The sequence below is a fragment of the Nerophis ophidion genome, linkage group LG12 (genome assembly GCF_033978795.1).
Source record: "Nerophis ophidion isolate RoL-2023_Sa linkage group LG12, RoL_Noph_v1.0, whole genome shotgun sequence".
Classification (NCBI taxonomy): domain Eukaryota; kingdom Metazoa; phylum Chordata; class Actinopteri; order Syngnathiformes; family Syngnathidae; genus Nerophis; species Nerophis ophidion.
Window position 1 is genome coordinate 19,068,876 of NC_084622.1, and position 25,734 is coordinate 19,094,609.

Here is a 25,734-nt window from a genome sequence, read left to right on the forward strand (position 1 = left end):
GCAGTCTATCTAATCGAATATAAGTTGAAAAGGATTTGTTGTATTCTCTTTTTATTTAGCATTCTCACAAGGTGACAACTTCACTGCATAGAGCAGGTTCATACAGACTTATGTATCATCCACACAACATAGAGTTGAAAAATGTAGAAGGTATTTTTCTGAAAAGATTATTTCATTTCCCAAATAGGCCAACAACACTTCTCTGAATGTGGCGTTTGCCTTGGATGTGTCGCAGCTCTTAAAGTGCCAGATGACAATAACGGTGAGTCGTGGCTCGTCCAAAAACATGTGAACTGAACATCAAATGTTTCATCTTTTCCCTATTTTCTTTGTAAGGTAAAACCATTTTTCCTAAGATGCCAGAGGGAGTCTTGCCGTGCAGAGCAGAGGACTATCAACCACTGCTTGTGTAAGTACTGTCATCGCTTGCTATCATGTGACACCTGACAGTCTCTCATTAGCTTCAAAGACAACCTCCTGATGTAGAAAATGTCAAAGCTGCATTTAGATATCATGTGTGGTCAGCATCCAGCCGCTGATCTACCCCTGTAAACGCTTGAAATGGGCTGGCCTTGGAATACTTTTGTTTCCAGTGAACTCATCAGCGCTATCAATGCTGACTTAGCAGTGATTCATTCAGCAGTTTGCACCTTTCCGTCATGACAACATTGGTTCTGATGTACATTACGCCTACTGTATTATTAAATAACCATTGAAGAGCAATGTTTTCATTTGGACATTCTCATGCACTCTTATGCATTATCAAAGTTAAAAATGTTAGTTGTTGCAATTAATGAGTATTTGTTCATTGCAGATTATATAGAGGACATTTATTTACATTTGTTTTCAACTAATAATCATCTTTTTTTGTAGATTATCCACGGCGGACTGTCATGATTAAAAGCACACTTGTGTTGGTCATTGTTGGCGTTTGCTTTGCCTGCCTGCTGTGGAGAGTCTCTTCCAAAGGTAATATTGTCTCCATCTTGCACTTCAATCAATCAATCTGTGTTTACTTATATAGCCCGAAATCACCAGTGTCTCAAAGGCCTGAACAAGCCACAACCACATCCTTGGGCTCAGATCCCACATCAGAGAAAGGAAAAACTAAACCCAATGTAATGACAATGAGAAACATTGGAGGGGACCGCAGAAGTTCATAGTGGATCCAACATAATAGTGTGAGTCCAGTTCATAGTGGATCTAACATAATAGTGTGACAGTACAGTTCATAGTGGATCTAACATAATAGTGTGAGAGACCAGTCCATAGTGGATCTAACATAATTGTGTGAGAGTCCAGTCCATAGTGGATCTAACATAATAGTGTGAGAGTCCAGTCCATAGAGGATCTAAAATAATAGTGAGAGTCCAGTCCATAGTGGATATAACATAATAGTGTGAGAGTCCAGTCCATAGTGGATCTCACATAATAGTGAGTGTCCAGTCCATAGTGGATCTAAAATAATAGTGAGAATCCAGTCCATAGTGGATCTAACATAATAGTGTGAGAGTCCAGTCCATAGTGGATCTAACATAATAGTGTGAGAGACCAGTCCATAGTGGATCTAACATAATTGTGTGAGTCCAGTCCATAGTGGATCTAACATAATAGTGTGAGAGTCCAGTCCATAGTGGATCTAACATAATAGTGTGAGAGTCTAGTCCATAGTGGATCTAACATAATAGTGAGAGAGTCCAGTCCATAGTGGATCTAAAATAATAGTGAGAGTCCAGTCCATAGTGGATCTAAAATAATAGTGAGAATCCGGTCCATTGTGAATCTAACATTATAGTGAGAGTCCAGTCCATAGTGGATCCAACATAATAGTGTGAGAGTCCAGTCCATAGTGGATCCAACATAATAGTGTGTGAGTCCAGTCCATAGTGGATCTAACATAATAGTGTGAGAGTCCAGTCCATAGTGGATCTAACATGATAGTGAGAGTCTAGTCCATAGTGGATCTAACATAATAGAGTGAGAGTCCAGTCCATAGTGGATCTAACATAATAGTGTGAGAGTCCAGTCCATAGTGGATCTAATATAATAGTGAGAGTCCAGTCCATAGTGGATCTAACATACTAGTGAGAGTCCAGTCCATAGTGGATCTAACATACTAGTGAGAGTCCAGTCCATAGTGGATCTAACATACTAGTGAGAGTCCAGTCCATAGTGGATCTAACATAATAGTGTGAGTCCAGTCCATAGTGGATCTAACATAATAGTGTGAGAGTCCAGTCCATAGTGGATCTAACATAATAGTGTGAGAGTCTAGTCCATAGTGGATCCAACATAATAGTGAGAGAGTCCAGTCCATAGTGGATCTAAAATAATAGTGAGAGTCCAGTCCATAGTGGATCTAAAATAATAGTGAGAATCCAGTCCATAGTGGATCTAACATTATAGTGAGAGTCCAGTCCATAGTGGATCTAACATAATAGTGTGAGAGTCCAGTCCATAGTGGATCCAACATAATAGTGTGTGAGTCCAGTCCATAGTGGATCTAACATAATAGTGTGAGAGTCCAGTCCATAGTGGATCTAACATGATAGTGAGAGTCTAGTCCATAGTGGATCTAACATAATAGAGTGAGAGTCCAGTCCATAGTGGATCTAACATAATAGTGTGAGAGTCCAGTCCATAGTGGATCTAATATAATAGTGAGAGTCCAGTCCATAGTGGATCTAACATACTAGTGAGAGTCCAGTCCATAGTGGATCTAACATACTAGTGAGAGTCCAGTCCATAGTGGATCTAACATACTAGTGAGAGTCCAGTCCATAGTGGATCTAACATAATAGTGTGTGAGTCCAGTCCATAGTGGATCTAACATAATAGTGTGAGAGTCCAGTCCATAGTGGAGCTAACATAATAGTGAGAGTCCAGTCCATAGTGGATCTAACATAATAGTGTGAGAGTCCAGTCCATAGTGGATCTAACATAATAGTGTGAGAGTCCTGTCCATAGTGGAGCTAACACAATAGTGAGAGTCCAGTCCATAGTGGCTCTAACATAATAGTGAGAGTCCAGTCCATAGTGGATCTAACATAATAGTGTGAGAGTCCAGTCCATAATGGATCTAACATAATAGTGTGAGAGTCCAGTCCATAGTGGATCTAACATAATAGTGAGAGTCCAGTCCATAGTGGATCTAACATAATAGTGTGAGAGTCCAGTCCATAGTGGATCTAACATACTAGTGAGAGTCCAGTCCATAGTGGATCTAACATACTAGTGTGAGAGTCCAGTCCATAGTGGATCCAACATAATAGTGAGAGTCCAGTCCATAGTGGATCCAACATAATAGTGGGAGTTCAGTCCATAGTGGATCTAACATAATAGTGTGAGAGTCCAGTCCATAGTGGATCTAACATAATAGTGTGAGTCCAGTCCATAGTGGATCTAACATAATAGTGTGAGAGTCCAGTCCATAGTGGATCTAACATAATAGTGTGAGAGTCCAGTCCATAGTTGATCTAACATAATAGTGTGAGAGTCCAGTCCATAGTGGAGCTAACATAACAGTGAGAGTTCAGTCCATAGTGGATCTAACATAATAGTGTGAGAGTCCAGTCCATAGTGGATCTAACATAATAGTGTGAGAGTCCAGTCCATAGTGGATCTAACATAATAGTGTGAGAGTCCAGTCCATAGTGGATCTAACATAATAGTGTGAGTCCAGTCCATAGTGGATCTAACATAATAGTGTGAGAGTCCAGTCCATAGTGGATCTAACATAATAGTGTGAGTCCAGTCCATAGTGGATCTAACATAATAATGTGAGTCCAGTCCATAGTGGATCTAACATAATAGTGTGGGAGTCCAGTCTATAGTGGATTTAACATAATAGTGAGTCCAGTCCATGGTGGATCTAACATAATAGTGAGAGTCCAGTCCATAGTGGATCTAACATAATTGTGAGAGTCCAGTCCACAGTGGATCTAACATAATAGTGTGAGAGTCCAGTCCATAGTGGATCTAACATAATAGTGAGAGTCCAGTCCATAGTGGATCTAACATAATAGTGTGAGAGTCCAGTCCATAGTGGATCTAATATAATAGTGAGAGTCCAGTCCATAGTGGATTTAATATAATAGTGAGAGTCCAGTCCATAGTGGATCTAACATAATAGTGAGAGTCCAGTCCATGGTGGATATAACATAATAGTGTGAGAGTCCAGTCCATAGTGGATCCAACATAATAGTGAGAGTCCAGTTCTTAGTGGATCTAACATAATAGTCTGAGAGTCCAGTCCATAGTGGATCTAACATAATAGTGAGAGTCCAGTCCATAGTGGATCTAACATAATAGTGAGAGTCCAGTCCATAGTAGACCTAACATAATAGTGTGAGAGTCCAGTCCATAGTGGATCTAACATAATAGTGTGAGAGTCCAGTCCATAGTGGATCTAACATAATAGTGTGAGAGTCCAGTCCATAGTGGATCTAACATAATAGTGTGAGAGTCCAGTCCATTGTGGATCCAACATAATAGTGAGAGTCCAGTCCAAAGTGGATCCAACATAATAGTGAGAGTCAAGTCCATAGTGGATCTAACATAATAGTGAGAGTCCAGTCCATAGTGGATCTAACATAATAGTGTGAGAGTCCAGTCCATAGTAGATCTAACATAATAGTGTGAGAGTCCAGTCCATAGTGGATCTAACATAATAGTGTGAGAGTCCAGTCCATTGTGGATCTAACATAATAGTGAGAGTCCAGTCCACAGTGGGTCCAGCAGGAGACCATCCTGAGCACTTGGTGCTTTAATTGCCTCAGATGGCATTTTTTTCCACTGGATTTTACACATCTTGCAAGGTTTTTGGTGGAACTGTTTTTTTGTCAAAACTATATATTATATTTGATGTTTACTTCCTATTCTAATCAAATGAAAAAAACACTTTTGAAAAACTCCCTGACCAAATTTCAGACCAGGAACCTTCAAACTGAACCATCATCTGACATAAGGAGCACATGTCAGAGGGTGAATAAGGCTTTTATGTCACTTTGCTCATGCCCTTCTTTTTGTTGAGCCCACACAACCAGACGTGGGCAGTAAGTAACTCTGTTACAGTTACTGAAGTAACCTTTTGTACACAGTGTACTTGTCACAGTACTTTTAATGCAACACACTTTTGTCTTTTACTTTAGTATTTTTGTGACGAAAAAAACGCTACTTTGAGTTTTAGTCCCATCGTTGCATTTATTTATATCACAATTATTCATAATCTATTAAAGGCCTACTGAAATGAGATGTTCTTATTTAAACGGGGATAGCAGGTCCATTCTATGTGTCATACTTGATCATTTTGCGATATTGCCATATTTTTGCTGAAAGAATTTAGTAGAGAACATCGATGATAAAGTTCGCACCTTTTGGTGCTAATAAAAAAGCCTCGCCTGTACCGGAAGTAGCAGACGATGTGCGCGTGACGTCACGGGTTGTGGAGCTCCTCACATCTGAACATTGTTTACAATCATGGCCACCAGCAGCGAAAGCCATTCGGACCGAGAAAGCTGTGATTTCCCCATTAATTTGAGCGAGGATGAAAGATTTGTGGATGAGGAAAGTGAGAGTGAAAAACTAGAAGAAGAAAAAAGACGAGGGCAGTGGGAGCGATTCAGATGCTATTAGACACATTTACTAGGACAATTCTGGAAAATCCCTTATCTGCTTATTGTGTTAGTAGTGTTTTAGTGAGATTATATGGTCGTACCTGAAAGTCGGAGGGGTGTGGCCACGGGTGTGGTGACCGCCAGTGTCTCCGAGGGAAGCCACGTTTCTCGACGAGGCAAGGCAGCCGGGCTGAGATTTTTTCCCCCCCCCCTCCGACTGTCGGGGGCGGCCGGTGGGAGGAGGCAAGAGAGTCACAAGGAAACACTGGCTGTGTTTGTGTTGCTAAAGGCGGCCGCAATACACCGCTTCCCACCTACATCTTTCTTCTTTGACGTCTCCATTATTAATTGAACAAATTGCAAAAGATTCGGCAACAGAGATGTCCAGAATACTGTGTAATTCTGCGATTAAAGCAGACGACTTAGAGCTGGGATCGGTGCTGGATCAAAATGTCCGCTACAATCCGTGACGTCACGAGCACGCTTCAACATACCGCGACATTTTCAACAGGATACTTCGCACAAATTTTAAAATTGCAATTTAGTAAACTAAACCAGCCGTATTGGCATGTGTTGCAATGTTAATATTTCATCATTGATGTATAAACTATCAGACTGCGTGGTCGCTAGTAGTGGCTTTCAGTAGGTCTTTAATTAATGCTTTCAAAGACGTATTCTTATGGCGGCGAGCATTCTTCCGGCAGATACCGTCTCATGACTCTGTTTAGCCAATCCAACGCAAGCATCGGTGACGTTTGATTGCATTTCACCAATCAAACTGAGCCTGGCAGTCACGTGACTGTTTGAACAAGCCGGTGGGGAGAAACTGTTTACATACGCCAAACACACAAAGTAAAGATATCGAAGCTGAAATATGTCAGTATTTTTAAATATAATAAAAAATAGAGCTACTTACATATTTAGAATGTTTCCAAAGAAGACACTTTCACTCGGTGACATGACAGCAGCACCTTTTGACACAACAAACCTCCTAAAACACTTGACTTCAAAGACCCTCTTTGTGTACGTCTGTGATGATCCTAATGACCACAAGTGTCATTTCAACACATTCAAACATTACCAACAACTTAAAAAAAGCAGTGCAAAGTTGTACTTATCTGTTAGCTTTAAAGTTGCTACTTTATTAGCACCCGGCATGATCTTCTTCTACTGTATTAACATGTAACATGTGTGAAGGAGATGTCGCCCCCTAGTGTAGGAGAGGCACACTGCGTATGGCCATCACTCACATGACACATAAGAAAGTACAACTTCACATGCAGCTGGAAGAAACTGAATTATTGGACAAAACACACTCATTTATTGTGGGAATGTCAGGGAATAAAAGATTTATAGTTAAAAACAACAAAGGAAGCAATCACATTCCTTAATACAAACATCCCAATGACTCTGCAAACTTGTATTCTTGGAGATCTCCATCAATTTAGTAACATGTCATCAAAGAGTTAAAATGCATTTCTTTCAATATGCATAATAACAAAAAGGGTAATATTAAAAAAAGTTCATAGATGTTGGTAGTCCAACTCATACAAAGCTATGGATATAATATCAGTAGAAAAAACTGCATTTAGTTTAGATAATAATGAGTCATATATTGGAATATGGGATCCATTATTTACATTTGTTTTAAGTATTAAATGAACCAAAATATGACTTATTGTATCTTTGTGTAAGATGTTGGACACAGTGTGTTGTCAAGCTTATGAAATGCGATGCAAGTGTAAGCCACTGTGACACTATTTTTCTTTTTTTGTTTTATTATAAATGTTTTTTATGATGGTATCAATGAGAGATTTTTAATCACTGCTATTTTGAAATTGTTACTAATATTGATCATTTTCATTTTTGTTTCACTACTTTTAGATTGTACCGTGTCATGTTTGTGTCCTCAATTGCTCTGCTTATTGCTATTCTAAATGTTGCTGGGTTGGGTTTGGTTTTGGAATTTATTGCATTGTAATGGTAGTGTTTTGTTGGATTGATTAATAAATTCATAAAAAAAAAACCACTCATTTAGTGTATACAAACGTACTGAGTGTAAAAAGTCACATGACGTCAGACGAGGCAGCAAACACATCTTCAATCATTTCTTTCCAACAACATTTGTATCATCATCTCTGTCACTTTTCTACTGACAGCAATTCTACTTCTAACTACACAAAACACGTTGAAGTCAGTTGTTTTAAACACACACACACACACACACACACACACACGCACACACACACACACACACACACACACAAACTACAATTGTAGTCCAAGAACAATTAAAAATAACTACTAAATAAATCAGAAGTTACTCACAAGTTACTCAATACTTTAGTAGTTTTTTCACATAATACTTACTCAAGTCATTATTTTGATGACTACTTTTTACTTTTACTTGTTATCCATCCATCCATCCATCTTCCTCCGCTTATCCGAGGTGGGATCGCGGGGGCAGCAGCCTAAGCAGAGAAACCCAGACTTCCCTCTCCCCAGCCTCTTAGTCCAGCTCTTCCCGGGGGATCCCGAGGCGTTCCCAGGCCAGCCGGGAGACATAGTCTTCCCAACGTGTCCTGGGTCTTCCCCGTGGCCTCCTACCGGTCGGACGTGCCCTAAACACCTCCCTAGGGAGGCATTTGGTGGCATCCTGACCAGATGCCCGAACCACCTCATCTGGCTCCTCTCAATGTGGAGGAGCAGTGGCTTTAGTTTGAGCTCCTCCCGGATGGCAGAGCTTCTCACCCTATCTCTAAGAGAGAGACCCGCCACACAGCGGAGGAAACTCATTTCAGCCGTTTGTACCCGTGATCTTGTCCTTTCGGTCATAACCCAAAGCTCATGACCATAGGTGAGGATGGGAATGTAGATCGACCGGTAAACTGAGCTTCGCTTTCCGGCTCAGCTCCTTCTTCACCAGAACGGATTGATACAGCGTTTACATAACTGAAGACGACGCACCGATCCGCCTGTCGATCTCACGATCCACTCTTCCCTCACTCGTGAACAAGACTCCAAAGCTCTTGAACTCCTCCACTTAAGGCAGGGTCTCCTCCCCAACCCAGAGTCCTATTATTCTAAAGTACCGGTACTCTAGCTTAAGGGGTCCTATGCCATTATCAGTGGCCTAGTGGTTAGAGTGTCCACCCTGAGATTAGTAGGTTGTGAGTTCAAACCCCGGCCGAGTCATACCAAAGACTATAAAAACGAGAGCCATTACCTCGCTGCTTGGCACTCAGCATCAAGGGTTGGAATTGGGGGTTAAATCACCAAAAATGATTCCCGGGCCAACCACTGCTGCTGCTCACTGCTCCCCTCACCTCAAAGGGGGTGATCAAGGGTGATGGGTCAAATGCAAAGAATAAAGTACCAATGACAATCGTTGGTACATTAACTTCAAGTACAATTTCTGGGTCCTCCCTGAACACAAGTAATGACACTGTGACCACGTTTTTATTGAAGCTCCTGTCACTGTGCCGTCGTCTGCGGCGGATGAACATCCAGAAAGCTTTCACGCGCCGGGAAGACGACAAGTCCTCATCATCTACTCCCTCGACCACCCTCTGTACCAAAACATCGTCCTCAAGCTTTGCGCTTTCCTGACGGCCAAATGCGGCATCCAGGTGGTCCTGGACCAGCTGGACTCCACCAGACTGGGAATACTGGGCCATGTTCAGTGGCTGGACCGGCAGAGGGAACAAATGGAAAGCTCCTCAGCCAAGATCCTGGTCCTGTGCTCGGCAGGAGTCCAAGCCAAATGGAGAGCCATGTGTGGGGAGAAGCCGGTGCTCCTGAAGTCCGACCAGCGCTCTCCCTCAGGTGACATGCTTACTCCAGCTCTCAGCCTCATCGTTCCCCGTCTGGTACGCAGTGCTTCCCTGGAGAAGTACATTGTAGCTTACTTCGAAGACATTTCCTCTCCTGAGGACATTCCCTCGCCTTTCAACGTCACGGTTCGATACAAGCTTATGAAGCAATTTGAGGAGCTCTTCTTCCGAATCCTGGACGCCGAGAAGCACGGCCCGGGTCGAGTTTGTCACATTCAAGGTCTGTCGGAGGAACAGTATCACCGTTGCCCCTTTGGTGGAGCTCTGCAGGAGGCTATTGAAGCTTTCAGGGACTACCAGCTGGATCACCCACACTGGTTTGAAGAAGAATGGGTGGATGACTGAGGAGAAACCACTCCTGTCAAGTCAGTGCAGCATGCATCGTCAGAGGTGGCTAGTACATTTACTCCGTTACATTTACTTCAGTAACTTTTGGGATAAATTGTACTTCTAAGAGTAGTTTTAATGCAACATACTTTTACTTTTACTTCAGTATATTTATAGAGAAGAAACGCTACTTTTACTCCGCTCCATTTATCTACATTCAGTCCCTACTCGCTACTGATTTTTATCGATCTGTTAATGCACGCTTTGTTTGTTTCGTTTTGTCAGACAGACCTTCAAAGTAGGATCTATCACATGCCTGCGTTTCACCAATCAAATGCAGTCACTGGGGACCTTTGACTCCGTTTTACCAATCAAACAGAGCCAGGCGGTCACATGATTAACTGCACACTTTTGTTTAAATACATTTTTATTTAAAAATTTCCACATTTACAAACAGTTGAAAATAATAATCAAAAGTAGGAAAAAAAAGTAAAAAACAGCGCCAGGGGGTTGTAAATTTAAAGTAACTAAAATAGAATCCAAAAAACAAATATATAAATATATATAAAATAAACAAAGTGCAAAGCCATAGGCTCACTCAATATCAGTAAATAACTTAAATTTGGAATACAGCATCATCGTTTTCACAGCTTTTTGCTTGTTAGAGGTAGTGTTTTAATGTAGAGTTCTAAATCTTTTTTAAAGGCACAAAAAACAGGTCGGGTATTGAGAAACTTACATTTATGAATATAAAACTTAGTTAATAGTATAATGAGCTTGCAAAGGTAAAATTCATTTTCAATTTTTTTTTCAATACAGTGTAATACCAAATATATATTATTTAATATTTAGTTGCTTAAGAGATATTCCTGGCTGTGAATTTTTTCATTGCTATTTGTATGTTTTTGTGCATTACATGTTGCCGTCATCATTAAACAAACAGGTTACTCATCAGTTACTCAGTACTTGAGTATTTTTTTACAAGATACTTTTTACTTTTACTCAAGTAAATATTTGGGTGACTACTCCTTACTTTTACTTGAGTAATACATCTCTAAAGTAACAGTACTCTTACTTGAGTACAATTTCTGGCAACTCTACCCACATCTGTGCATTGTTCTACAAACAGATCTCACTCTGTAAGAGAAAATAAATGCATTAGATCAGTGGTTCTCAAACTGTTCTCTTCAAATAACACCGTAATGACCGACTTTTAAAGGCAATAGTGTAGTAGGCCTAAATATTCATTAAAAAAAGGCAGAGGTTTTATTTAACAAGTGTAATAGATAAATAATAATAATAATAATAATAATAATAATAATAAAAATGGGACGGCGTGGCGCAGTGGGAGAGTGGCCGTGCGCAACCGAGGGTCCCTGGTTCAAATCCCACCTAGTACCAACCTCGTCACGTCCGTTGTGTCCTGAGCAAGACACTTCACCCTTGCTCCTGATGGGTGCTGGTTGGCGCCTTGCATGGCAGCTCCCTCCATCAGTGTGTGAATGTGTGTGTGAATGGGTAAATGTGGAAGTAGTGTCAAAGCGCTTTGAGTACCTTGAAGATAGAAAAGCGCTATACAAGTACAACCCATTTATCATTTAATATGTTTGGCCACTGCAACATTATACTCAGTTTGAACAGTAACACTGTGTTGGAATACAGTATAAGGAAGTAAAACACTGACTCTTTGTAGTACCACTAGGTAGACCAGCACCGTTTGAGAATCCCTGCATTAGAATAATATCATCACCCCAGCACAGTCCTCCCTCATGTATCGCTGTTCCTTGGATTTAGACACGACTGCTTGATTGATTGATTGATTGAAACTTTTATTAGTAGATTGCACAGTACAGTACATATTTCGTACAATTGACCACTAAATGGTTACACCCCAATAAGTTTTTCAACTTGTTTAAGTCAGGGTCCACGTAAATCAATTCATGGTATAAATTCATTCATACTTTTACGCAAAATATTTCATTGTAATCTAAATATTGTCATAACTAGAGCATAAAACTGTTCCCAACTTTATAAATAAGTTTTTCAACTGATGAGAGTTCTCTAAACCCTTTAGTCACATTTAAACTCTCAATACAATATAATAAGAGGCTGAGCCAATCAGTGGTCACGATACTGATTGGTTTGGCCAATACTACTTGAGTATTGATATCTTCAATTTGTTCAGCCATACTTTCTTGTACTTGGAAATACTTCATTTAGGACCTTTCAAAAGAAAATGTGGTGAAAGTGAATGTTTGAGGCGAGGGAAGGTGTATGTTTAGGTGTACTGTGCCATAGTTAGCAGATACCTTTTTATGGCAAAACACGTCATTATGGAGTTCTTTATTGGCAAATAAAACGTATAACTGTGGAATAATGTTTTTTTTGTCAAAATAAAATGTTGAATGACTGTACTTTTTATTCGTAATAAATGGCTTTTTGTGTTGCAAAAACTCTTTCATTGTATTGATATATTGTATCAATTTTATTTTTTATTATATACATCGGCAAAACTAGAAATATTTGTATTTGCATGTGTTTTGTAGTTGATTTTTGAGCCCACAGTGAGCCACTTGTGGAGTAGTTGAGCAGCAGAGTATCTGGCTGATGCTCGCTGGCCTTGTAAACAGTGCTGGGGGTCAAAGTTCAGGCCAACCGAGAGTGTCTCTTCCATTTATCTGTTGCAGTGGAGAAGGTAAGACACACATCATACACTCCATTAGATGTACTCTTTTATCGGGTTAGACGATTGATTGAAGTCTGATGAAGACCTGTTTTGCACCAGGACTGAATTAGGGCTAGGAAAAAGAGGTTCTAGAATTTGGGTGTCAGTTTCTAAAGTGTGTCCCTCTGAAGGTGGAACATGGAGGACATTTTATACCAAATTGTATTTTCTCTTCAAGAAACTTTACTCGAAAATTCTGGTTGCTGCTGTCCTCTGTATCCTAAATTACTCTTAGTTCCACGGACTCTACCTCATTGCAGCTCTCACATAATCCCTTTAGGTGTTTACTTATAAAGTATTTAGTATTTCATTTAGTATTTTAAAGTATTTACTTATTCAGTCTGGAGTGTCTTAATATATCATGTGATATGATTCCTTCCTCTTTTGTGCTCCCCCTTACAGTTCCTCCCGCTCCTACTGTGTTCTGTCTATTATATGTGTCCTGTTGTCCCAATGTGATTGCCACTTTTTCAAAAGTTGTCTGTTAGGTCAGGATTTTTCCTCTGACTCACTGAGAGTTGCCTCTCTGAGCTGCTCCAGCGTTAGTGTCTGCTTTGCCAGCTGACCATCCCGAGCGGAGACGGGTCAGCAGCGCATAGACGTCCCCAACCGATGCATAGACGAGCAGTTCACCCTAGGTCCAGACTTTGGACAGCCAGCGCTTCATCCGTGGCCACCGAACCTGTGACCCCCTCCTCCACGAAGGAGAGGGGGCAGAGCGGAAAAGAAATGGCAGATCAACTGGTCTAAAAGGGGGATCTATTTAAAGCAGGGGTCACCAACCTTTTGGAAACCAAGAGCTACTTCTTGGGTACTGATTAATGCGAAGGGCTACCAGTTTGATACACACTTAAATAAATAGGCAGAAATAGCCAATTTTCTCAATTTACCTTTAACTCTATGTTATTATTAATAATTAATGATATTCATCTTTGTGGAAACACTGATCATCGTAATGATTTCTCACAATAAATATATATAGAAACAGACAAATATTTTTATAAATATATTTTGACTCTTTAAAAATTCAAAATTAAACCAAAAAAAAGAAGAGAAAAACTAGCTAATTCGAATCTTTTTGAAAAAAAAAAAAAAAAAAATTTATGGAACATCATTAGTAATTTTTCCTGATTAAGATTAATTTTGGAATATATAACAAATTGGACCAAGCTATATTTCTAACAAAGACAAATATTTGTTTTGAGCTTTAATCATAAGTTTGAAGAAATATTTCACAAATATTCTTTGTCGAAAAAACAGAAGCTAAAATGAAGAATTAAATTAAAATGTATTTATCATTCTTTACGATAAAAAAAATTAATTTACTTGAACATTGATTTGAATTGTCAGGAAAGAAGAGGAAGGAATTTAATAGGTAAATGCGTTTAAAAATCCTAAAAATCATTTTTAAGGTTGTATTTTTTTTCCTCTAAAATTGTCTTTCTGAAAGTTATAAGAAGCAAAGTAAAAAAATAAATGAATCTCTTTAAACAAGTGAAGACCAAGTCTTTAAAATATTTTCTTGGATTTTCAAATTCTATTTGGGTTTGGTCTCTCTAAGAATTAAGCAAAGCGAGACCAGTTTGCTAGTAAATAAATACAATTAAAAAAAAGAGGCAGCTCATTGGTAAGGGCTGCTATTTGAGCTATTTTTAGAACAGGTCAACGGGCGACTCATCTGGTCCTTACGGGCGACCTGGTGCCCGCGGGCACCGCGTTGGTGACCCCTGATTTAAACGCTAGAGCAGGGGTCGGGAACCTTTTTGGCTGAGAGAGCCATTTTGTCCACTAAAGACGCCGAGATCATTATCCATGCATTTGTTACGTCTCGTCTCGATTACTGTAACGTATTATTTTCGGGTCTCCCCATGTCTAGCATTAAAAGATTACAGTTGGTACAAAATGCGGCTGCTAGACTTTTGACAAGAACAAGAAAGTTTGATCATATTACGCCTGTACTGGCTCACCTGCACTGGCTTCCTGTGCACTTAAGATGGGACTTTAAGGTTTTACTAATTATGTATAAAATACTACACGGTCTAGCTCCATCCTATCTTGCCGATTGTATTGTACCATATGTCCCGGCAAGATATCTGCGTTCAAAAGACTCCGGCTTATTAGTGATTCCTAGAGCCCAAAAAAAGTCTGCGGGCTATAGAGCGTTTTCCGTTCGGGCTCCAGTACTCTGGAATGCCCTCCCGGTAACAGTTCGAGATGCTACCTCAGTAGAAGCATTTAAGTCTCACCTTAAAACTCATCTGCATACCCTAGCCTTTAAATAGAACTCCTTTTTAGACCAGTTGATCTGCCGCTTATTTTCTTTCTCCTATGTCCCCCCCTCCCTTGTGGAGGGGGTCCGGTCCGATGACCATGGATGAAGTACTGGCTGTCCAGAGTCGAGATCCAGGATGGACCGCTCGTCGGGACCCAGGATGGACCGCTCGCCTGTATTGGTTGGGGACATCTCTATGCTGCTGATCCGCCTCCGCTTGAGATGGTCTCCTGTGGACGGGACTCTCGCTGCTGTCTTGGATCCGCTTGAACTGAACTCTCGCGGCTGTGTTGGAGCCACTATGGATTGAACTTTCACAGTATCATGTTAGACCCGCTCGACATCCATTGCTTTCGGTCCCCTAGAGGGGGCGGGGGGGTTTCCCACATCTGAGGTCCTCTCCAAGGTTTCTCATAGTCCGCATTGTCACTGGCGTCCCACTGGATGTAAATTCTCCCTGCCCACTGGGTGTGAGTTTTCCTTGCCCTTTTGTGGGTTCTTCCGAGGATGTTGTAGTCGTAATGATTTGTGCAGTCCTTTGAGACATTTGTGATTTGGGGCTATATAAATAAACATTGATTGATTGACAATCACCACCTCTGTCTAACTTGGAGGCAAAGTTCTAACCTCTCACACTGGATTGTAAAATCCAAGAACTTCCATGGCAGCTAAAGACCCCTTGTCCTTACCCGGTGCTTGCACTATTTACCTTCTCATGTCACTGCTGAGGTCACAGGTTGTACTTTTAAGGCATGCAATATTTAGAACGTAAAAGAAAATGTGCTCTCTTATGTCGTCATGAAGAAATATGCTGAAGAGAGCGAGCACTCTGGTCCTCAGAAGAGGACTGTCCATATTGAACAATGGTGAGTAGTCTTTTAGTAGAGGAGTGTATTCTACACACCTGTAATGACCAGGAGGACTTTTTTAGACAGAGTCTTCAGAGTTCATCCATCAGTGTCACAGGCGCTGGCGGAAAACCGACCGGTGGTGGCGCTAGAGAGCACCATCATCACTCACGGCATGCCCTATCCTCACAACCTCAGGTATGCAATGTGGTGAAGGAATGTCTTCTACCGTCACAATGATTGTCACGTGGTGAAGGAATGTTTTCTACCGTCACGATGATTGTGTCATGTGGTGAAGGAATGTGTTCTACCGTCACGATGATTGTGTCATGTGGTGAAGGAATGTGTTCTACCATCACGATGAGTGTGTCATGTGGTGAAGGAATGTGTTCTACCATCACGATGATTGTGTCATGTGGTGAAGGAATGTGTTCTACCATCACGATGAGTGTGTCATGTGGTGAAGGAATGTGTTCTACCATCACGATGATTGTGCCATGTGGTGAAGGAATGTGTTCTACCATCACGATGATTGTGTCAAGTGGTGAAGGAATGTGTTCTAGCGTCACGATGATTGTGTCATGTGGTGAAGGAATGTGTTCTACCATCACGATGAGTGTGTCATGTGGTGAAGGAATGTGTTCTACCATCACGATGAGTGTGTCATGTGGTGAAGTCATGTGGTGAAGGAATGTGTTCTACCATCACGATGATTGTGCCATGTGGTGAAGGAATGTGTTCTACCATCACGATGATTGTGTCAAGTGGTGAAGGAATGTGTTCTAGCGTCACGATGATTGTGTCATGTGGTGAAGGAATGTGTTCTACCATCACGATGAGTGTGTCATGTGGTGAAGGAATGTGTTCTACCATCACGATGATTGTGTCATGTGGTGAAGGAATGTGTTCTACCATCACGATGATTGTGTCATTTGGTGAAGGAATGTGTTCTACCATCACGATGATTGTGTCATGTGGTGAAGGAATGTGTTCTACCATCACGATGATTGTGTCATTTGGTGAAGGAATGTGTTCTACCGTCACGATGAGTGTGTCATGTGGTGAAGGAATGTGTTCTACCATCACGATGAGTGTGTCATTTGGTGAAGGAATGTGTTCTACCATCACGATGATTGTGTCATGTGGTGAAGGAATGTGTTCTACCATCATGATGAGTGTGTCATTTGGTGAAGGAATGTGTTCTACCGTCACGATGATTGTGTCATGTGGCGAAGGAATGTGTTCTACCATCACGATGAGTGTGTCATTTGGTGAAGGAATGTGTTCTACCATCACGATGATTGTGTCATGTGGTGAAGGAATGTGTTCTACCATCATGATGAGTGTGTCATTTGGTGAAGGAATGTGTTCTACCGTCACGATGATTGTGTCATGTGGCGAAGGAATGTGTTCTACCGTCACGATGAGTGTGTCATGTGGTGAAGGAATGTGTTCTACCATCACGATGAGTGTGTCATTTGGTGAAGGAATGTGTTCTACCATCACGATGATTGTGTCATGTGGTGAAGGAATGTGTTCTACCATCATGATGAGTGTGTCATTTGGTGAAGGAATGTGTTCTACCGTCACGATGATTGTGTCATGTGGCGAAGGAATGTGTTCTACCGTCACGATGAGTGTGTCATGTGGTGAAGGAATGTGTTCTACCATCACGATGAGTGTGTCATTTGGTGAAGGAATGTGTTCTACCGTCACGATGATTGTGTCATGTGGCGAAGGAATGTGTTCTACCGTCACGATGAGTGTGTCATGTAGTGAAGGAATGTGTTCTACCGTCACAATGAGTGTGTCATGTGGTGAAGGAATGTGTTCTACCATCATGATGAGTGTGTCATTGTAGAACAGCTCTAGAGGTGGAGGCCATCGTGCGAGCTGAAAAGGCCACCCCCGCCACCGTTGGAGTGATTAGGGGCAAAGTTCACGTGGGACTGTCTTCAGGGGAGCTGGACTTCCTGGCCCGCTGCGACGGCTCCATGAAGGTGTCTCGACGAGACCTGCCCTATGTCGTTAGTCAGGTGAGCCTGCAACACTCAAAGCTGTGCATCGGCCTGCCTGCCACGTGTTTGACCACCCCACACCACCTGTTCTTCAGGGGCTCTCAGGGGGCACCACCGTGTCGGCCACCATGATAGCAGCGCACCGGGCTGGCATCCCTGTCTTTGTCACCGGTGGCATCGGGGGAGTCCACAGAGACGGACACAACAGTAAGATCTCAAAACTAAGAACAATCTCAAAACTGGACTGTTTGGTTTGTCTTAGAAGACGTTTGGACTATCATCCAAGTAGACTTAATCAGTTCTTGATCATTGACTTAGATTGGTCAGATCTAGTCTTAGACTTAGATTGGGCACATCTAGTCTTAGACTTCCAGTTGTCACATCTAGTCTTAGATTTAGATTGGTCAGATCTAATCTTAGACTGAAAATGGTCACATCTAGTCTTGGACTTAGATGGGTCACATCTAGTCTTGGACTTAGATGGGTCACATCTAGTCTTGGACTTAGATGGGTCACATCTAGTCTTGGACTTAGATGGGTCACATCTAGTCTTGGACTTAGATGGGTCACATCTAGTCTTGGACTTAGATGGGTCACATCTAGTCTTGGACTTAGATGGGTCACATCTAGTCTTGGACTTAGATGGGTCACATCTAGTCTTGGACTTAGATGGGTCACATCTAGTCTTGGACTTAGATGGGTCACATCTAGTCTTGGACTTAGATGGGTCACATATAGTCTTGGACTTAGATGGGTCACATATAGTCTTGGACTTAGATGGGTCACATATAGTCTTGGACTTAGATGGGTCACATATAGTCTTGGACTTAGATGGGTCACATCTAGTCTTAGAGTTAGATGGGTCATATCTTGTCTTAGACTTAGATTGGTCATATCTTGTCTTGGATTTAGATCGGTCATATCTAATCTAAGACTTAAATTGATCACATCCAATCTTAGACTTGAATTGGTCACATCTAGTCTTAGACTTAGATTTGTCAGATCTAATCTTAGACTGAAAATGGTCACATCTAGTCTCAGACTTAGATTGGTCACATCTAGTCCTAGACTTAGATGGGTCACATCTAGTCTTGGACTTAGATGGGTCACATATAGTCTTGGACCTAGATGGGTCACATATAGTCTTGGACTTAGATGGGTCACATATAGTCTTGGACTTAGATGGGTCACATATAGTCTTGGACTTAGATGGGTCACATCTAGTCTTAGAGTTAGATGGGTCATATCTTGTCTTAGACTTAGATTGGTCAGATCTAGTCTTGGATTTAGATCGGTCATATCTAATCTAAGACTTAAATTGATCACATCCAATCTTAGACTTGAATTGGTCACATCTAGTCTTAGACTTAGATTGGTCACATCTAGTCTTAAATTTACATTGGTCACACCTAGCCTTAGACTTAAATGGGTCAGATATAGTCTTAGACTTAAAATTGGTCAAATCTAGTCTTGCACTTAGATTGGTCAGATCTAGTTTTAGACTTAAATTAGTCACATCTAGTCTTCTACTTTGATTGGTCAGCTCTAGTCTTAGACTTGTGTTGTTCACTCTTTAACATAATTATCTGTATTTCCTTTGCTCTTCTATCACTTTCAAATATTTTTACAGATTTGTTTTCTTGTTGTTGTTTCAATTTCTAGACAATGACAATGCATTCATTTGTATACAAAAAAAAGTTCAACTCCAACCTTGTTTACTTGCCTGACAACCTCCTTAATCAATCAGAAATACCAAGCAGCTTTAAATGGGTGTCATTTAAAAAAATGTTTTATGTTAATTTATGTTTTTTTTTAAATAATATCTACAAATTTAATTGAGCAGGTTGTGTTGTGCGTGTTGGCCCTGCGATGAGGTGGCGACTTGTCCAGGGTGTACCCCGCTTTCCGCCCGATTGTAGCTGAGATAGGCGCCAACGCCCCCCGCAACCCCAAAAGGGAATAAACGGTAGAAAATGGATGGATGGATGGGTGTTGTGGGTGACCAATTGTGTTGACTTTCGTTTTCCACGCCGTGACTAGGAAAGGTTGTTTAAGTGGGTCATATGAGTAAATTCTGCACACCAATGGAGTGAAAGTACAATTAAAGGTAGTTACTTTAGTTGACCACCAGATGGTGACATAAACTAAACCTCTCAACGTAACAAAGATTCCAATGTTAAGTTAAGTAGCAATGATAGTCACGCACGCACGCAAGCGCGCACGCACGCACGCACGCACGCACGCACACACACACACACTAGGTGTGGCGAAATTATTCTCTGCATTTGACCCATCACCTTTGATCACCCCCTGGGAGGTGAGGGGAGCAGTGGGCAGCAGTGTTGGCCGCGCCAGTGAATAATTTTTGGTGATTTAACCCCCAATTCCAAGTCTTGATGCTGAGTGCCAAGCAGGCAGGTAATGGCTCCCATTTTTATGGTCTTTGGTACGACTCGGCCGGGGTTTGAACTTGCTGTATTGTTATCTTTTTCCAACATTATTTGTGCAGGTCTGGATATCAGTGCTGATCTGACAGAACTGAGCAGGACTCCCATCGCCGTGGTGTCCGCTGGCGTCAAGTCTATCCTGGACATCGGCCGCACGCTGGAGTACCTGGTAAGATGTCTGCATGTCATTCAGAATGAGTTCTTCGAAGTGTGACTGGAACTTTCCGATCAGGAGACGCAGGGTGTTTGTGTCGCCACCTATGGGCCGTCCAAGGAATTTCCAGCGTTCTTCTCCCCATCCAGCGGTTTCACCTCGCCGTGTCAAGTCTGCGATCCTGACAAAGCCGCAGAGCTCATCGGTAGGTGACTATTTCCATGTCCTGCACGCCTGAGGAGGGTCAACGTCTTGGTCCAATGTCCCCTCAGAAAGCGCTCTTTCGTTGGGCGTCCAGAGTGGCGTCCTCATCGCCGTGCCCATCCCTGAGGAGCACGCCGCGGCAGGCCGGCAGATGGAGGGGGCCATACAAGCAGCGCTGGAGGAAGCAAAGTAGGAAAACAGCAACATAAGGTGTGCGTTGGCCGGGAATCGAACCTGGGTCAACTGCCTGGAAGGCAGCTATGCTAACCACTATACCACCAATGCTCTGACATGATGGCGTCATGTTACACTACGTCCTCGCCATAACATGTTACAGTCTGTCCTCGCCATAACGGCGTTATCAGATGACGGTCTTAGCAATGCCACTTTTACTATCCATCCTTCCATTTTCTACCGCTTATTCCCTTTTGGGGTCGCAGGGGGCGCTGGCGCCTATCTCAGCTACAATCGGGCGGAAGGCGGTGTACACCCTGGACAAGTCACCACCTCATCCCTGGGCCGCCACTTTTACTAGTAACAATTAATCTACCGTATTTGTTGTGTTCAAAGGGAAGGAGGCGACAACCAGGACAGAACTGCGGTTCTTTTAAGGTTTATTTTAAACCTTTGATAAATATGTGACATGTGTATGCTACTTTAAGTGAATGAGTGTGACTATGTGTAATATTAATAATGTAAATGTTACCAAGGGTTGTTGTCAGTGAGTGTTGGTTGTAATCTTTCGTCGAATCACGAGGGGCAAGACAAAGAAGCAGTTCGTGGACAGGCAATGGGTCGTGGGGAGGAGCGAGGCAGTGTAGTCTGGGTCCGAGCAGGGAGGTCGTGGATCGAGGAGGGCAGTCAGGAATCCGGTTGGATGTCGAAGGACAAGGCTTGATCACGGAAGGCAGGGGAGTCACTGTGAACACACAAAGAGACATGAACCAGGGATACACAGAGAGAGCGCAAAGCAAAGGTGAGGAAATCACGGGGAAGGGGATGCCAGACGTGAAGCTTACAGGAAGGTTAGCGACGTTCTGGCAAAGGTACCTTGGGTCTGCTGGTCTTTATGCCGCTCCCTTTCATCAAGTTCAGGTGTGTCGATTGTTGATTGACTACAGGCTTGTTGCTGCGCAGGCGTGCTGCGCTCAACACGAGTGGGGACAAGTCTGAGTGCGCCGTCAAAGGAGGCGCATCTTGGCGCGCTGTCAGCACAGGCGGCCACAGCTCCAGCCGCCGAGGAAGCGCGGGTTCGACTCCGCGTCATGACAGTATTTCCTTCAATTGACGCCGGGGCGCTAATTAATGTGAAACCTCTTCTCAATCGGGCACTTAACAAATACATGCGTTAAATTTAGGCCTGTGCTTATAAATTTGAGTGTGATGTAAAGATACCATCATGAAAAGCATTTTTAATTAAAAAAAAAACGTTATTATGGTCTTACCTTTACTTATAAATGAAGTCCATGCGCAGCTCCTTCTGATCAAAAGCATCGATAACATGTTCATAGAACTCTTCCTTATCTTTCTTCAGTTTTAAAAGTCTCTCTGTCTCGATGGAGATCTTCCTTTATTACCTCCTGCATCGATTGAAAGTCCAGTTAAGAAAACTGTTTTATTTTAGATATGTAATCCTCCATGTTAAAAGTGCAAGCAAGAGGAAAAAATAAACGATCGCTGCTCACTCTTGCTGCTTGTTGTCACTTCTTCTGCAGCCGAGTAGTCGCAAGAAGGATCACTAACGCCCTCTACCACCAGGAGGCGGGAGTCATTTAATGACTCATATTTGACACACGCAGCTACGGTATATTAATAAAACATAGCTGCTTATGGTTCTTTTTAGCATATTCAATAGCTTGGACCTTAAATCCTACTGAATAGCTCTAAATCTTCTTCCCTTCATGCGATTTCAAATTATTGAAATCAGCCTCCTCCATTTTGAAAATGATGACAGGTGAAGTGTCACTCGTGACGTGACGAGTTTGACCCGGCGGAAATTCTAGACATGCGCTAATAAAAATAATATTTTGCGAAACGAGTTTGACCCGGCGTTAATCCTGAGCCGGCGGTAATGCTAAGCATGCGCTAATTATCTTGCGAAACGAGTTTGACCCGGCAGTAATTCTAGGCAGGTGCATACTATATACCCGGCGGAAATTCAAGGAAATATGGTAGTAAAAGTCAAATGTCAAACTAAGTATGTTATTATGTGCCCAAAGTGAAATCCTACTATTTAAACTGGCTATCTCCAAGATGAATATAAACATTGACCATAATACAAGTGACTTCATTTCCCTTCACTGAAGCAGAATGAGTCTAACACCCGCCAAGAATGTCCTCTTCACGGTGGACATTTATCTATGAAAGTATGGAAAAGCTGTTAATGATGTGTTTTCAATCTTTCACTAGTTTTTACACAACTTTCTGCTCTCTAACAAGGGAATCAAGATGTTTTTTCCCCCATGATACTACTCAATGATCAGCTCCACGTTAGGACATTACATCTGTAATTTAAATATCTTCTCTGTTTGTTCTTCATTGTTTCTTTCAGCGCTAAAGGCATCAGAGGAAGAGACGTGACGCCGTACATTCTTCAGCGAGTCAATGAGCTGACCAAAGGAAAGTCCCTTCATGCCAGTATCCTTCATTACAATCTTTTATTCACTCTTCTTCTCCGGTCTTGTCCCGCACTGTACATTGATATACTGTACATAGACTCCGCCTTCAATTATATCATGTTTGGGTTATTTTGTGAAAAAAAACAACATGATCAGCAGCTTCATTTCATCTTTTTATGGTTATCTTACACCTGTTTTCTCTTATACTTCACGTTTTTTTTTAACATTTTGTTTAAGTCATAGCATTTTGACTCTCGGGCCGCACTTTGGACACCCATGATGAAGAGCAAGGGTGTCCAAAGTGTGACCCGGGGGCCATTTGCGGCCCACAGTTCATTTTCTAATGACCTTAAAATCCCAATAAAACCAAAACATACAAAAAACAAGCAAACAGGTGAAATGTAAGGAGAGTCCGTCGCAATGTTGACTCCATTAACACAAAACTGTTTTTTTTCCCTTTAAAGGCCTACTGAAAGCCACTACTAGCGACCACACAGTCTGATAGTTTATATATCAATGATGAAATATTAACATTGCAACACATGCCAATACGGCCGCTTTAGTTGACTAAATTGCAATTTTAAATTTACCGCGAGGTATCCTGTTGAAAACGTTGCGGTATGATGACACGTGCGCGTGACGTCACCGGTTGTAGCGGACATGTTCTTCCAGCACCGATCACAGCTAAAAGTCGTCTGCTTTAATCGCATAATTACACAGTATTCTGGACATCTGTGTCGCTGAATCTTTTGCAATTTGTTCAATTAATAATGTAGACGTCAAAGAAGAAAGCTGTAGGTGGGAAGCGGTGTATTGCGGCCGCCTTTAGCAACACAAACACAGCCGGTGTTTCCTTGTTTACAATCCCTATTTTCTTTTCATTTTTTCTAGTTTTTCACTCTCTTTTTCCTCATCCACGAATCTTTCATCCTCGCTCAAATTAATCAGGAAATTGTCGCTTTCTCGGTCCGAATCGCTCTCGCTGCTGGTGGCGATGATTATAAACAATTTTCAGATGTGAGGAGCTCCACAACCCGTGACGTCATGCGCACATCGTCTGCTACTTCCGGTACAGGCAAGGCTTTTTTATTAGCGACCAAAAGTTGCAAACTTAATCGTCGATGTTCTCTACTAAATCCTTTCAGCAAAAATATGGCGATATCGCGAAATGATCAAGTATGACACATAGAATGGACCTGCTATCCCCGTTTAAATAAGAACATCTCATTTCAGTAGGCCTTTAAAAGCCGTGGCTGCGCAAAAAATAATAATGAATCCAAATCAATCGGTCATGGCTGCAATGCTTCACGTTAAAAATTCCCAATTGAAATATTTTTTGTGGAAAATATTGAAATATTTGTGTGTTTGGCATACAAAACAAAGTTTTATTAGACCAAAAGAGCATAAAACAAACCATGAATTTTTTTCCCCAAAAACTTATAGTAGACGGATAGATCCAAAGTTGATCTGGAGACTTAGGCGTTAAAAGTACAAAAAAACAAAAACGTATATATAAATGACTTATTTCCATCACTTTTATGAGTGGGGCCCTTTTAGTAGGGCTTTTTTCTTCACTCACAACGTAATAATGATTTTAAATCCATGTTGTTATGAATTGTTGTCCTATTTAGGGCTGCACTTGTGTGACATCAAAGGCTCCACTGAGAAAATGTTTTGAGGGAAAATAGCGCTTATTTTGTATTTTCGCCATAAAAAGAGGGTATTGGCAAACAACTATTTGGATTCTATTACCTGAAGTTGATCTAGACCAGGGGTTTGCAACCCAAAATGTTGAAAGAGCCATATTGGACCAAAAACACAAAAACAAATCGGTCTGGTGCCGCAAAACAAATTTAGAAGCCGTATTACATACAGATAGTGTGTCATGAGATACAAAATGAATTAAAAGGACTTAAATGAAACTAAATGAGCTCAAATATAGCTACAAATGAGGCATAATGATGCAATATGTACATATAGCTAGCCTAAATAGCATGTTAGCATCGATTAGCTTGCAGTCATGCAGTGACCAAATATGTCTGATTAGCACTCCACACAAGTCAATAACATCAACAAAACTCACCTTTGTTGATGTTAAAAGTTTAGTTGACAAAATGAGACAGACAAAGAAGTGGCATAAAACACGTCCTAGAATGTCGGAGAAAGTTATACATGTAAACAAACTACAGTGAGTTCAAAGACCGCCAAAATGAATAGGACAAAACGACGCTCGCCAAATACTCGAATCAGTGAAGCATGTTTAATATAAACAGTGTGCTTTATAACAATTAGGAAGCTTTGTGTCATGTTTGTCCTCCTACAGAAACCATATTAAAACAAAAAATATATTTTTTCCCCTTCGTCTTTTTCCATTTTTCATTCATTTTTGAAAAAACTCCACAGAGCCACTAGGGCGGTGCTAGAGCCGCGAGTATCCGACCCCCAATCTAGAGATTCAAGCATTGAATGAATAGAAAAAGAAAATTTTATTTTTGACATTTTTATGACTGACAGCCTTCCGGGTCCCTGGGACCACACTAGAAGGGAGCCCTAAAGGTTAAAAAAAAAGAAAGATATATTGTATTGGTTTTTAAAATGAAAAATATCAAAATGGCCCCCGCATATCTTGACTTTTCAGTGTGCGGCCCTCGGTGGAAAAAGTTTGGACACCCC

General features: G+C 41.5%; 2 protein-coding genes across 5 annotated transcripts in view; both read left to right on the plus strand.

The window, feature by feature from the left end:
* LOC133563073 (interleukin-17 receptor A-like) overlaps positions 1-12,203 on the plus strand; it is a 19,373-nt gene extending 7,170 nt beyond the window's left edge. Inside the window, exons 8-11 of the mRNA XM_061917000.1 lie at positions 188-262; positions 337-409; positions 874-969; positions 9,084-12,203. Coding sequence (XP_061772984.1) covers positions 188-262; positions 337-409; positions 874-969; positions 9,084-9,793 — 954 coding nt within the window. The 3' untranslated portion in view covers positions 9,794-12,203. The remainder of the gene's footprint in view (positions 1-187; positions 263-336; positions 410-873; positions 970-9,083) is intronic.
* A 254-nt stretch (positions 12,204-12,457) lies between these two features.
* Positions 12,458-25,734, plus strand: part of zgc:136858 (uncharacterized protein LOC678543 homolog) — a 31,981-nt gene continuing 18,704 nt past the window's right edge. For 3 of the 4 annotated variants that reach the window (XM_061917007.1, XM_061917008.1, XM_061917009.1), the window contains exons 1-9: positions 12,458-12,470; positions 15,577-15,638; positions 15,704-15,818; positions 17,482-17,656; positions 17,734-17,845; positions 20,148-20,254; positions 20,318-20,444; positions 20,512-20,632; positions 22,995-23,080. In XM_061917007.1, coding sequence (XP_061772991.1) covers positions 15,581-15,638; positions 15,704-15,818; positions 17,482-17,656; positions 17,734-17,845; positions 20,148-20,254; positions 20,318-20,444; positions 20,512-20,632; positions 22,995-23,080 — 901 coding nt within the window. In that variant the 5' untranslated portion in view covers positions 12,458-12,470; positions 15,577-15,580. Of the gene's footprint in view, positions 12,471-15,576; positions 15,639-15,703; positions 15,819-17,481; positions 17,657-17,733; positions 17,846-20,147; positions 20,255-20,317; positions 20,445-20,511; positions 20,633-22,994; positions 23,081-25,734 lie in introns of those variants that run through there. The other variant, XM_061917010.1, reaches the window with a different exon arrangement.